Genomic DNA, 14923 nt, shown 5'->3' with positions numbered 1-14923 from the left:
ATCAAGGCTCTGTGAAATATGAAGAATGTGATTCATTGGACTTATTAATGTAAATATTAAAACTTTTGAAGGCAAATGTTTCTATCATTTGCTTTTCATTGTTGCAAAGCAATGTATCTCTCATTTCACAGACTAATTTAAACATTGTGTATATTTTATTGCTTCCCAAAGCAATTAAGTATAATCAGGGAAATTTAAATAAAATGCATTCTAGAATGGCTAACAACTACTCTTTTGTAACAAATTAGAACAGTACATGATCAAACTACAAGTAAAAATGCAGCTATTAATATTCCTGTATATACCAATAATTTCTATCTCAATAAATGAACTGAAAAAAGAAAACTGTCCTCTAAAATAATTCTTATTTTATGCAAGACAAAACTAAATAGCAGTTCCTTGTTGAAATTCACTGAACCATTATTAAGTCGTTTGGAAAATAAAAATTCCAAGCTACTGGCAATTTCACTTATGCTTAACAAATTCAGACCCTAGAGTAGAAACAGCATAATGAGAAATGGAAACTGCAATGTTACTTACATGGGCAGGCCAAACTGTTGGCTGTGAATCATCAGATTTAATGGACTTTTCCACCTTAGCATATTTCTCTACCTAAGCAGTCAAATCAAGAGAATACCAGCTATAATAAAATCAGTATAACCAAAAAATAACCTACATTAGTCCATATAAAAAAAAATACATTTGGGGCTGGAGCAATAGTACAGTAGGTAGGGCTTTTGTCTTGCACACGGCCAACTGGGGTTTGATCCCCAGCACTATACATGGTCCACAAGCACTAACAGACAAGAGCATTGGAGTGATTCCTGAGTGCAGGGCCAGGAGTAACCCCTGAGGATTACCAGATGTGGCCCAAAACAATACATACATACATACATACATACATATATGATCACTCTTCAAGAAATAACAGTAAAGGTTATGTAATTTGGCCTATTCTGTGAATGAAGAAATGCATCAGGAAATCATGATGAAATATTAACAAAAACAAAAAACCAAAACACGAGAAGCATTTTATTCATCTTAAGTAAAATGTGCCATGTCATGTTGTGGCTATTTCTGCTGCTCTAAATATAAGTCAGTATCAAAAGATTTCATTTTTATTTGAATTAATGTAAAACACAGCTTCTGAAACTGAGCGGTCAACTTAAAAAAACCAATTATTCAGTTTTTGAAAGTAGTAAGAATCTTTATTTTTCCTAAAGTATAAGCGGTGTTGGTTAAACGTAGAAATCATATATAAAAATAAGTACAGTCTGGGGCTGGAGCAACAGCACAGCAGGTAGGGCGTTTGCCTTGCACGCAGCCAACCCAGGTTCGATTCCCATCATCCCATATGGTCCCCTGAGCACTGCCAGGGCTGATTCCTGAGTGCAGAGCCAGGAGTAACCCCTGTGCGTCGCCAGGGTGACCCAAAAAGCAAAAAAAAAAAAAGTACAGTTTAAGAGCTGACTTACATCCACTTCAGAAGGAACAGCCAAATTACAGGGACTCTGTTTCCACATATCCACACACTGAAAAAGTAAAAGTAGTGTTAATAAAATAAAAACTGAAAAGAGCAAGGCTTCTGGCAGAATAACCTTCATTTAAAAATCAACTTACATTTCCTGCCTTAGAAATTTTCAGGTCGTAATGCTGACCTGCCTTTCTTTCCTTTCTTTTTTGTAAGAAGTCGAGTAATTTCAGCTGAGGAGGAGGTGGACAATGTGAGAGATCCTGCTGCCGGTTCAGAGAGGACCTGGAATACCTCTTGAAACACCTGAAATGCAGAAACATAGAAACTAATGACTAATTAAAAAAAACCCGCAGAATTTAAAGAGGGTTGTATGAATCAATATCACATAAAATAAAGCGACAGTATCTGTGGAATAGTCTCACTTGTCACACAATGTCCTAGAACAGAAGATCCAAAACTCTGGGCTACCAACCAACCCTTTCCAGAAACACAAACACATGCAAAATGCAGCACACATGTACATATATATATGTGTATGTATATGTTTATTTATATATGTGTGTATATATGTATGTATGTATATACACATATCACCACTCTGCAAATCTACCTTCTTTACAAAACAATTATAAAATGTGCCTAAAATTGTATCCAACATCACTACCATCCAGTCTGGGCCAGAGGGTGGTAATTCCCATTTTGGGAAAACAGTCCTAGGCAAAAACCTTTCCTGTAACAACAAATCTGAAAAGAGGAGGAAAAGTAGCGAATCAGTCCAGAAAGGGAAAAAAAAGTTCTGTTTTCAGTGTTAGGGAGAGGTAAGAAAAGGGAAGGATTCTTTGAAAAAACGTAAGTGACCTAAGACATGAATGACAAGAGAAAACCACCTATCACATCAGAAAGTGAGTACCTGAAACATCGAAGAATCTCGAAAGGTGCTAAAGCAAAAACAAATCTGGTTTTATTACTTCATTTGGGGGAAGGGGAGTCGGGGGCACACTCAGCAGGGTGCCTGGGATAAAATCTAGCTCAGCCACATGCAAGACAAGCGCAAGATAAGCACCAAACATGATTTTTTTTTTTAAAGGGAAAGGGCTTTAGTATAAGGCTTAAGTTCAATGCTTCAGCACCAGGTAAGGCCCACCTGGTGCTCTTCAAATAACAGTGGGCCCAAGCAATGCTGGTGCAGCCAACAATTAAAATCTGAAGGCAGAGAACACAGGTATTCTTAGAGCACTTAGGTCTACACAATAGTAGACGAGGTCACGAAGTAAGAAAGAGGCCTTTCAAATAAATAACATGTTTAAACGGCCATTACCAAGATTTGCTTCCCAAACAGGTGTCAGATCAGAGGTACTCCTAGCAATTCTTGGTCAACTACAACAGATGATTCAACGCTAGGGCTTGAGAATGTGGTGCTACTGGACCCTGAGGTGCTGGGGACGAGTCATATCTAGCTGTTCTCAGGGATCCTCAAGGCATAACTAACAGTGCTCATCATGCAGGCCGGGAATCAAATCAGGGTCTTATAAAAGCTAACTCTGCATTCTTCTCTAGCACCCCGACTCCATTTTTATTTTTAAAATTTGCTTACTCATGAATCTGGGGGCAATGCCTGGCACTGATCAGGACGATTTATGACCAAGAATCGCACTACCCCGGGGGGTCACTCTGGCAGTGCTCGGGCTCTCTGTAGGCCAAGGACTGAATCAAATCCTCCTGCATGTAAAGCATGCAAGCAACCTGCTGAACTTTTCTCTCTAGGCCTCTGAGAAATATTTCTCCTCCTCCCCGCCCCCTTCCTTCCCTTTGTTGTTGCAACGACCAAGAACTGCACTCAAGGTTGTGAGGTTTGCACTTTCCCTCATGTGCTCACCAAGGTCTGTACTCTAGTTGAGGCACACAGGCTGTAGGTATAAGGTTTTTAGTTGGAGGGTGGGGAAAAGGATCCCTCAGTACTTACATGTATGCTCCCAGGGATTGCAATTCGTGGTCATGGAATCTGTGTATCTCATTTCCTTACAGTACTTAGCTAGAGTTGTACCCCTTTTTCTGGTGCTCGTATGAGTACAACCCTGGCTGTAGAGTTAGGAGGGTTGATTCAAGATAGCAGAGTCTCAAGGCTCAAACATAAGATCTGCCAGGACCATAAAGATGTGTGGGACATCAGTGATTCAAATTCATAACCGTATGCTCAGGCTCTCGAAGCTATCTGCTGTTCCTCTCAAACCCAGGGGATGCTTTCAAGGAAGTTAAATGTTTTTCTTTTGTGTTTGGGCCACACCCTGCTGTGCTCAAGGCTTATAGTGGATTTGCACTCAGGGATCACTCCTGATGGGGCTCAAGGGAATATAAAGAGTCTTAATGACTGAACCTAGGCTGGGAGCGTGCAAGACACTTTACTCTCTGTACTATCCCTCCTCCCCTTCTTTCAAGGACATTTTAAGCAGTGGTTTAAAATAACCAATTTTGAGGCTTTTTTATTGATTACTAGGAATTGGGCTGGAGAGATAATACAGTGGATAAGGTGCTTGCCTTGCACACAGCTGACACCAGCATCCTGTACGACTCTCCCTGGCCCACCGAGAGTAATTCCTGAGAGCAGAGCCAGAAATAATCCCTGAGCACCATTGAGTGTGCCTCCTCTCCCTGTCCCCAATAAAATACTACAAGATGTTGCAAAGACCCAAGAAACAAGAACAGAAGCTGGGAGATCAAAATACTGGATAGGAATTTATTATAGAAAACATAGATGCAGATGTTGACAGGTGAACTAAGACACTGGGAGTAGAAATGGAGGAATGTGGACAGAGATAAAAATCTTTAGGACAATAAACTGTGCTGACTTGTTTACTCTTTTCTTTTCTTTTTTGCTTTTTGGGTCACACCTGACGATACACAGGGGTTACTCCTGGTGGTACTCAGGGGACCATATGGGATGCTGGGAATTGAACCTGGGTCAGCCACGTGCAAGGAAAACGCCCTACCCGCTATGTTATCACTCCAGCCCGTTTACTATTTTCGAAGAGCAACTTGTCTTCATAATATATTTACTCATCCAACTACAGAATTTAGCAAGTAACTGTTTTGAGACCCTTCGAAGATGAAAACCATCAAATGCAGGTGACTCAAACAACTACTTTATAAATTATTTTGGGGCCACACCTGGCAGCGATCAGTGCTTACTTCTGAAAAGTGCTAAAGAGATCATGTGATGCCAGGAATCAAACTGAGTATGGTCCAAATAAATAAGGCAAGTGTATAACCCCTATACTATCTCTGTAGCTCACACTGAGTTCTTGATAAGCTACATCGACTGCAGTCCATATTAATTTTTATTTCATTAAGCCGAAACTTTTAAAACAACCTACCATATTATAAAACGGGTTATTATAGACTGATGCCTAAAACTGATATTTACCAAATCAAAAACTATGAATTTTTTGAATTATTGAAAATATTAACAAAACGTAAACTGGTTTTTGTCAGTCAAAACCAGCAAATTATTCTTGCTGTTCACAGTTGTTTTTTTCTCAGCCTTTTTTGATGAACAGTTCTAAACTGATGGAAAGACAGCTCTACAAAATACAGATAAAGCATTATTTTATTAGAGCATTAAATTCTAAAACAAACAAAAAAAGCCCAATCCATTAAAACCTTATGGGGCGGGAGACAGAGGGTAATTGGAGCACTTACAAACTTAGAGGGAAAGAAGAAGAACAGCAAAATTTAAAGCCACCTATTTAGAACATCGTTTTATACATCCACAGAGGCGCTTTTACCTTTTCATTGGGCGTGTGTTCATCTTTTGCTTGTTATACAGTAGCCTGTTTGCAGTGCAGGCTACTGCTATAGAAGGATCAAGACACAATGGTTCAGCTGTAGCTAATATCAGTTGGCTCTCAAGCAAAAGTTTGTCCTCCTGAAACATTTAAGAGTTGATGTGAATAGCTGGTTTAGACTTTCAAATTATACATATTATTCAACCCAGTAATATACATGGGAGTCTGCTAAGAACCATAGTAACCGAACATTTTAAAATAACTGAGAAAATGTTTCAGAAACCTATCATTCCTTTTCTAGTTAGTAGCCATAGTATTTTTAAAGAATTTCCTCTTAATAACTACGGGCCACCAGTGTACAGTTCATACAGGAACAGCAAAACAGACGCTGCAATTGCTCTCATCATCAATCTTCAGAGTAAACTCAAGGTCCAACAATCATCAATAGTGACCACTGCGCTTTTTTTTTTTTATTTTGGGGGGTGTGTGTGTGTGTGTTTGGTCACACTGGTGATGCTTAGGGGTTATTCCTGGCGGTGCTCAGAGGACCTTATGAGAGGCCAGGGATAGAATCCGTGTCAGCTGCTAGCAAGGCAGGTGCCCTACCTGCTAAAGCTCTGGCCCCAAAGCTTTTATTTTTGGATGATCATTCAATAGTTTTTGCCTTTTGTTGATGAAAAGACTATAGCCCAAAAGAAAACAATTTATTGCTACTATTACAAGTGACTTGCATTTCATAATCTTATTTCATAGTTGGACTAATTATTTTCTTTGGCTTAATTAACTATTCTTTTCTAAAGCAACACAGAATTTAAAGAACACTCAGTGATGAGGCTAGCATTGAAGAGCTATTTGGCTAGTCTCATGGTGAACGTAAGTACAATTAACAAAGACAGGTTATGCCTTCTCTAGCATTCTAGGTAACTGAAAATCAGTATCTGTTTATATTCACGGAACAAAAAAGACAAATTTTTTCTGTTTGAGAAAGGATGAAAAATGAATTTCACATTGAGATTAATTGAGCAGGTAAGCATTGTTTTAGTTTCTACTTTTCTTGTTAGGGATTAAGAAACAAAATAGCTAACCTGGGTCCATTTATGGTTATCACTTGTTATTGAATGCACATCACAGATTAAAGTCTAGAAGAAAATAAATATTAAAAAATATATTTACATATGAAACATGTGAAAACATTTTATAGAACAAAAACAACAACAAAAAAAAAACCCAAAAAACTTGCCTTACCTGCATTGTTGGACGTAAGAGGATGTGTCTACTCTGGTAACCAGGAGATTTCATATTACTAGACTGTCTATAGTCACGTATTTCTGCTATAACACAGCCACAATGAAAAATATTAACCTGTTTTGAATGAAAATATTTAAATGTCATTTTTCAAAAAGCTCCAGAAATAAGTTTATTTCAATGTTTTAGATTCTTTCACTTTTAGTTATTCCTTAGTCATTCACACAAATATTTATTTTTTTGGTTTTAGGACCACACCCAGGAATGCTCAGAAAACTCTCCAGGAAACCCTCCTGGCAGTGGCTCTGAACTATGTAGCTTCTTCAATAATTTCCTGACTTTAGCTATCGAGATTTCTGAATAAATACATTACAAAAATCTTAGGGGACTGGAGTTAAGCCTTGCACATGGCCAAACCCACTTTGATCCCCACCCCAGTATATAGTTTCCTAAGCACTGTCAGAAATGATTCCTGAGGGGCTGGAGCGATAGCACAGCGGGTAGGGCGTTTGCCGTGCATGCAGCCGACCCGGGTTTGATTCCCAGCATTCCATATGGTCCCCTGAGCACCGCCAGCAGTGATTCCGGAGTGCATGAACCAGGAGTTACTCCTGTGCATCGCTGGGTGTGACCCCCCCCCCAAAAAAAAAATGATTCCTGAGCAGTGCTAGGAGTAAACCTTAAGCAATGCCAGATGTGGCCCCAACTAACTCCACCCCACAAAAATCTTAGAAGACGTAACTAAATACATGTATTTTAGAAACAGTCCAAAGGATAAATAACCTTATAAAACTTATTCCACATAGCCAACTATGTCTCTCAAAATTAACTTAAAAGATCCAAAAAAGAAATTTTAATTTTTATACCTGAGATTTTTCTAGAAGATCAACCAAAATAGGAGGTAATTCTTCTGCATCTAAGTATTCAAGCAATTCCCCTTCTTCATAAGGCAGTCGAATGGTCTCAGAATCTTAATTTTAAAACAAAGTTTCTTAAAATTAATCAGATCACTGAAAAGCCTAGTAGCATAACTTAAATGACTTATTTTAAAAAATACCCAATAAGTGCACCTGAGACACATTAAATCTTATAAACCTTATACATTGGTAAAAAAAAAAAACTTTTAAAATGACATGACTGAGACCAGAAAGAAGAAAAATACATTAACAAATTAACATTCTGTGGGAAACTATTCGACATATCACAAAATCAATTAAAAAAAATTAGACTGACAAAATACTAATGTCAAGAACTCTAAGTTTCTTCAAAATTTCTTACTCTTAATCTGAAAACCAAAGTGGTCTGGTACCTAATCTCAAAAACATCATATACAGAAAATTTTCTTAGTATTATATTTTCATTAAAAGTTCAACTCACTAACAAAGCTTAACTAGATGCAGAACCATGCAGAACCTGTAACACCATCACCTCAAAATTTAGACGCTTTTAGAGTAAAATCTGTATATTTACAAATGAAAAATGTTAATCAGAATGCTTAAATATGCATGTCAAATATAAAGACTGAATATGCATACTAATCAAATGCATATTTAGGGAGACTACTAATAGATGACTTCTAATGTAAAAAGGTAAAGGTAAAGGCCCTCCCGTTGATCGTCGATTTGCTCGAGCGGGCCCAGTAACGTCTCCATTAGAGACTTTGTTGTTACTGTGTCTGGCATATCGAATACTCTCGGTAGCTTGCCGGGCTCTCCGAGAGGGGCGGAGGAATCGAACTCGGGTCGGCCATGTTGGCCACTTGTAAGGCGACCGCCCTACCCGCTGTGCTATCGCTCCAGCCCTAATGTTCTCACAGACATTAAATGGTAGAAAATCTGGGATCAAAGTTTTATCGTCAAATTATTACTGATCTGCTGCTCTAATGAATGATCACTTAGCTGGCTAAGAACTACTTTTTACAAAATCGAATCTCTATGAATTAAAGTTACAAAGATACAGATGACTGAGTTTCAGGCTTCCATTGTTTTAATACCAATCCCTTCATCAGTGCCCACGACCCTCCACCAATATCCTGTCTCCCTCCTGCCCCACCAGCCTGGCCCTGTGACAGGCACTTTTCTCTTCCCCATGTCCTAGTGTTCCCTTCCCTACCTTAAAGAACTATTTCTTAAAGAAAGCACATTCCACTTGCAAGAGCAATTCTTGTACAGCTTCTGCTTTCTGGAGGTTCTTACCTGATCCATTTTTTCCCCTGAGCATTAGCGAATATCCCTCATTTCCTGGGTATAAATTGACCACTAAACATGACAATGTCTCCTGCATCACAAGCTTCTCTAGCAAATTCACATTTCTTCGTAACTTCTGCTTTAAAGAGAAGTAGAGTTCATTAAAATAATCCAATAACACCTTAACAAATAATGCTATAATTTAACAAAATCAAACTGGATTGGTATGCCTACATTGTAATTCTGACTATAAGAGAAAGATTCACACATTAGAGCCAACAAATAGGACATTTACGTTAGTTTTTGATTACTAGGTTTTATGCAAATTAATTCATATCACAAAGAAAATCTAGTAATTTATAAAACAATTACTTAACTATGTACCTTTTAGTATAAAAGTAGCAAATATTAAAAATAAGCAGATCACTGTTAATAAGCATACATGCTATACTCTTAGCATTTATCAATACAAATAAAAATCTGGGTAAATCTTTTTCACTGTTACAGGTGATCATTTCTTAGATATTTTATGTCCTAAATGAGATCCAAATAAGTTTAATAGCGCTAAGATGAAATGCTAAAAATAACTAATTGGTAGGAGAAAGTAAGCAATTTTCTATGAATTCAAATTAAAAGCTTCTTTAAAAATCAGGGAGTTCAAAGCAAAAATAAATTAAGAAATATAATACACATACATCAAAATTCATTGCTTTAGCAATGCATGACAAAAATGTAACATATGGAGCAATTTCGTTCATCAATTCTTACTTACATAGATTATTAGTCAATAAACACTTTTGCCATGATGGTGAAAAACAAAGGCTTAGAATATTTCATTATATACAGTCAAACAGAGAGGAAACAAATCTTTATTCTACTGTCACCATAAGAGAAAAAAAATCCCTGCATTTTGAAAACTGTAAAGAAAAAAAAAGGGCAAACCATTTTATATAAGAAAAAATAGTGAAAAAAAATTTTTATATTTTGAGTATCTAGAAAACCCAATTTGGCATGACAGACCAGATAAACTGGCAGTGTTAAAAAGCACTTCTAGAAACAGTCTGGGTTCAATTTAATTCAAGGTGAGCTATAGGAGGGCTGAGGAAGTCGATCCAAATCTCCACGTAGGAGCTTCTGGTTTGAAGCTGGCACCTTATGCATCAACTATGTAGCATATGCAGGGGTGACCCAAGAGCACCGAGAATAGACCTTGAACACCACTGGGGATGGGGCGCCCAAAACCGACATCAAAAATCAGACCAAAAAGTCTCAAAGACATCAAGAAATCAAATTCATTTCTGCTGTATTTTTGATAAATACAAATGAATTAACTTGACCATATGATAGTCTTCGTGATCAAATTCACATTTTATTATCATACTTCAATTTCCTACTGTTTTTTTGCTTGGAGGGAGAAGGCCCACACCTGGCAGTGCTTGGGGATAATGCAGCCTGAAAAGCAGGCGCCCCAGAGCTCTGAGCAATCTCCCCAGCCAACCTACACACTGCTTTATTAGTTTTCACTTTCCCATGGAAATGATTGTGAAGAAAAATTTCTTTCCACCCCCTTCTCCCATCCTGTCTTTAGTCTGCAAATAATTTCTTGGGGGGAGGGGGAAGCAAAAGATAACACAGATTTTACTCTCCCTTTACTTCCTAGTGAGACAGTAAGCACGGGTCCCCTTTCCTACCGAAGCAGGCTGGCATTAGCCATGGCTACAGAGAGTCTATTCTACAAAAACACCGAATTACACTCAAACACTCAAGTAAAACTCTGAATTTACCCTTTCTTTTTCCTTTTAAAAACTATAAAAGAAAAAAAAAGTCTATACTTACCTTAACCTCAGGTTCTTTTTCACATTCTTCAATATATAAATCATAAAGTTTTTGAAACACAGATTTTCTAAAATTTAATAATAAATAAAATGTGAATCATCATAAAACAAATACTATTTGAATTTTTCTGTAAGTCTTCATCAAAAAAGTTAGCGGTGATGTAGAATAGAATATGGTAGCTAGTTACTTCTTATTTTGATACATTCAAAGTACTTTTAGCTCAGGTCCCATATAGAAGGTTAAATGCTGGGTATCATATTTTCTCGATGACTCTAGTATGTCAACAAGTAAGTTTTCATACCTTCCACCAGATAGGTATTTCCTTTTAGGGGGTCTCTGTCTGGCACTTTCAATAACATACTAAAAAAATAAATAAATAAAGTTTATGAAAACAGATTGTCTTTTGTATGAACAACTATATTAACTTTAATTAAAACAGATATAAGGTTATAAAGAATAGTCATTCAAGTCTAAACAGTATTAACTCCTACCTTGTAGGAAAAATGGCAACTTTTAATTAAGCTAAAGTGAACTTTAAAATGCAATAAAACTCAGCTCAATTATCTTACTACTATGGCATCTGTAAAATATATAGTATCACAACTGTCATCTCACAGGTCAGAAAGTTTCAATAAGCTATGCATGATATATTCAATTGCAAAGTCTGTATTTTTAAAGCTATTTTCCCCTTTAATTCAATAATGAGAAAACTTGTCAGAATAGGAAAACATGATTTTAGAAATTCTATATTCTTTTGCAAGTAAAGCATCTATTCCTAAGTACTTTAATTTTTATCCGGTAGCACTCTGAGAAATCCAAGTAACAAATGACACAAACATCACCTGCTATTTTTGTATAATGACAACAAATTATTTGCATACTTGTCCTAAAATAATACCTTTTGACAATCATACACAAATATCTCTTAAAAGTGAGTTTTGTCAACTAAAGACAATGTTATTTCAATACATAGCTTAGGCACATCTCACCTCTGCACGATCCAAAGCTAGTTCTAGTGCTTGCTGCTGTAAAAAGTAAACAAGTATATTTGGCTATTAGCTATTTTCACACAAATAAAATACACATAACATTTCTGTCTTCAACAAAAAGTTCTAACATGTTTTCTTTCTTAACTCCACTCTATGTAATATCTTATGAAAGAAATAGCAATCATGAACATGTAATGATAGCAAATTAGACAAAAAAATTTTGAAACTATTTTCTCTGTGGCTAGTGGGAGAGGGGGAATTATATGTAACTTTCATTTTCTTCAGCATTCTAAGGGAAATATGAGAATTCAGGAAAATACATGAATTAAGCTGTAAAATAACCTCCTTATCTGCTAGGGGTTCTGAAAATTGGTGTGCTATTATGTTAATTACCTAATAACCAAAGTTTTATATAAAGCAGAGAATCTGTATTACAGAATTTCTAGGTCAGTGCCTAACAAATGCAGCAAATGATCATTATCATTACCCCATTTTATTAAGTTTAATATACAATCAGTTATGCTATTTCAAAAAAAATAGTGTCAACCATGTTATTTGTAGACATTAATTCAGTAATATTAAAAAAAGAAATTCATCTTAAAATGATGACACTTTACTATTACTACTTGACAGCTGCCTGGTTTATATCTACCAATAGAACCCTGTCCTTTATCCATTTCTTATTTAAGGCTCGATTTGCTCGAGCGGGCCCAGTAACGTCTCCATCGTGAGACTTGTTGTTACTGTGTTTGGCATATCGAATACCTCACGGGTAGCTTGCCAGGCTCTGCCGTACGGGCGAGATACTCTCAGTAGCTTGCCGGGCTCTCCGAGATGGGCAGAGGAATCGAACTCAGGTTGGCCATGTTGGCCGCTTGTAAGGCAAACGCCCTACCGCTGTGCTGTTGCTCCAGCCCACTTATTTAAGGCAAAGGAAAGAAATAAAAAGGTACACTCTAGCCTATTCATTTATAAAATTTTCTTTTGTAGTGACACTTGGAATACCAGAGTATACTAAGGTTACAAGCAAACATAATATTCATAGATTCCTTCAACTCTGAGGGTAAGTACCACACAGAGTTATAGTATTTTTTAATTAAAGTAGTAACTTTTAATTCTGAGGCACAGAATTTTTTAATTTATGATGACCAGAATTTTTTAATTTATGATGACCTAAATTTTTCTATTTCTGCTTTCAATAATTCTACCTACAAGTTGCATAGGATAAAATTCATGGCACCCACTGAAACAGAAGATAGGACAGAGAATATAAATATCACTGTCTTTGAGCACGGTAAGCACGGTCCTCCCGTTGTTCATCAATTTGCTCGAGCGGGCCCAGTAACGTCTTCATCATGAGACTCGTTGTTACTGTGTTTGGCATATCGAATACCTCACGGGTAGCTTGCCAGGCTCTGCCGTACGGGCGAGATACTCTCAGTAGCTTGCCGGGCTCTCCGAGAGGGGCGGAGGAATCGAACTCGGGTTTGGCCAGGTTGGCCGCTTGTAAGGCGAACACCCTACCGCTGTGCTATCGCTCCAGCCCTGTCTTTGAGAATCACTGAAAACTTTTAAGGGACCCTGTCAACCTTGTCCCATGGAATGAGAATTCCAATGACAAATATAGCTAACTTTTTTACAGACTGCAATAATAAAAAAAAAATCTCCCATGTTATCAAGCATTTATAATGTGGGGACTGGAGAGATAGTACAGTGGGTAGGGTACCTGTCTTACATGCAGTCAACACCACTATCCCATATGGCCCCAGGCATAATCAGGAGTGTCCCCTGAGCACTTAGCCAGGAATAAGCACTGAGAACTGCAGGGTATGCCCCAAAACAAAATAAAACAAAACAAAACAAAAAGTATTAACGCAGAAAGGGTACAAAATACCAGATCATTCCAGAAGATCATTAAACAAATGAGTTTTTTAAAATCCTGTAAGGAACAGAGTCCCAATATTCAAAATTACATTTCTGAACATAAGCCACCTTCCAACACATGAACAGAACCGTTAACTCTACACTCTTTGACAATAAGGTTTTATTCTTTGAAGGGCAGATGGGGAAGAACGGTGCCAGGTTTCAAGCCAGGGCCTCACATGCAAGGGAAGTAGGAAACAATCCTGGCCTGACAGACACTAAGAGGGCTATATTTTTAAAGACCAAACTTTTGGTTATAATTAAGTATATTGCCAAGGGAATCTTGGATATAACCGTATCATTTAAAAATTTTTGTGGGGTTCAGGGTCTATTCTGGCTGAGCTCAAGGGTAACTGGGGCCATACTTGACAGGAGCTCAAAGAAGATAAATTCATTTTCCAAAGTTTATTCAACACAGTGGTGGGTAATTATTCCTTCACTAATAAATGCTAATCTTTCAAAACATCCAAAAACGTTCTTATTCAAATTTCTGGGGGGGCAGGCGTCACACCCTCTGGCGGTGCTCAGGATTCCCTACTGGCAGGGCTTGGGTGACCATAGGCCCTGGCAGGAACTGAATTGGTGTTGATCATATGCAAGGCTAGAGCCTTAAACTTTCTACAATCTTTTTAGCTCACTGTCTTTCAATCATTAATAGAAAAGTCATTAAGCAAAAATAGCCTTGTCCTATGTGGTTAGTACCTCTAAGTTAGTAAACAAATATACCATCAAAAGGCTAACACTGTGCTGCAAAAATTAATGTAATTCTAGTAAGCATCTTATGTTTTCTAATTTAAAATATATATTTAAGACTTTAAAAAAGAGAAATTCGTACCTATTACCCCAAACAATTTGTATTTATACCCATGCTTCTCACTAATGATCTGGATTATAAGAAGGAACATAAATAAGCTCATATTTTGTAAAGAGCATTTGCATGTGACTGCTAAGTAATCTCCCAACCAGGACAATGAAAAAAAAAATTATCTGTGCATATGATTACATTTTTTTAAAAAACTGAAGTACTGTGACTTGCAATACTGCATATGGTAATTTTATGCATACATTGTTTCAGCACCATAGACATCACCAGATCCCCAGGTCCCTCTACCAGGTCCTATAAGCCTTCCCTTAATATAGGTGTTATTATGGAGATGAAAAAAGTGAACGTTCTGAAACACAAATATGAGCTCTGGCTTACCATTGTGGTATCAAATGGACATTCAAGAAGATAAACTTAGGTGCGCTGATATACTGGAATGAAAACCATTTCTTGAATATAGATCTTAAGAGTACTGCAAAAACAAGAAAAATTCCCATTAAAAAGTTGAGAAAAAGGAAATTTTTTTTAAATAAAGGAAAACTATTCAAGGCTTATATATTCCTAATACTTCTTCATGATCACTGATTCGTGTTGCACAATTCACTCTTACTGAGTTTTTCTAAGGAGGCAGGGCAAATAAATTCGGCAAGTAATATTTTAAAAAA

The 14923-nt window shown here is 37.1% G+C and overlaps 1 protein-coding gene across 12 annotated transcripts in view; it reads right to left on the bottom strand.

The window, feature by feature from the left end:
• Positions 1 to 14923, bottom strand: part of SUPT20H (SPT20 homolog, SAGA complex component) — a 37175-nt gene that overhangs the window by 20548 nt on the left and 1704 nt on the right. For 7 of the 12 annotated variants that reach the window (XM_056109299.1, XM_056109335.1, XM_056109307.1 and 4 more), the window contains exons 2-13: positions 14637 to 14730; positions 11513 to 11548; positions 10825 to 10883; positions 10524 to 10590; positions 8697 to 8826; positions 7368 to 7471; positions 6502 to 6618; positions 6342 to 6395; positions 5257 to 5396; positions 1621 to 1777; positions 1476 to 1532; positions 541 to 612 (exon numbers count right to left, since the gene is read on the bottom strand). In XM_056109299.1, the coding sequence (XP_055965274.1) occupies positions 541 to 612; positions 1476 to 1532; positions 1621 to 1777; positions 5257 to 5396; positions 6342 to 6395; positions 6502 to 6618; positions 7368 to 7471; positions 8697 to 8826; positions 10524 to 10590; positions 10825 to 10883; positions 11513 to 11548; positions 14637 to 14639 (996 nt within the window). In that variant the 5' untranslated portion in view covers positions 14640 to 14730. The remainder of the gene's footprint in view (positions 1 to 540; positions 613 to 1475; positions 1533 to 1620; positions 1778 to 5256; positions 5397 to 6341; positions 6396 to 6501; positions 6619 to 7367; positions 7472 to 8696; positions 8827 to 10523; positions 10591 to 10824; positions 10884 to 11512; positions 11549 to 14636; positions 14731 to 14923) is intronic. The other 5 variants (XM_056109290.1, XM_056109325.1, XM_056109344.1 and 2 more) reach the window with 1 other exon arrangement.

This window comes from Sorex fumeus, unplaced genomic scaffold (genome assembly GCF_029834395.1).
Source record: "Sorex fumeus unplaced genomic scaffold, SorFum_2.1 ptg000008l, whole genome shotgun sequence".
NCBI lineage: Eukaryota > Metazoa > Chordata > Mammalia > Eulipotyphla > Soricidae > Sorex > Sorex fumeus.
The sequence above is the reverse complement of the archived record's forward strand: the minus strand, read 5'-3'. Positions and strand labels throughout refer to the sequence as shown.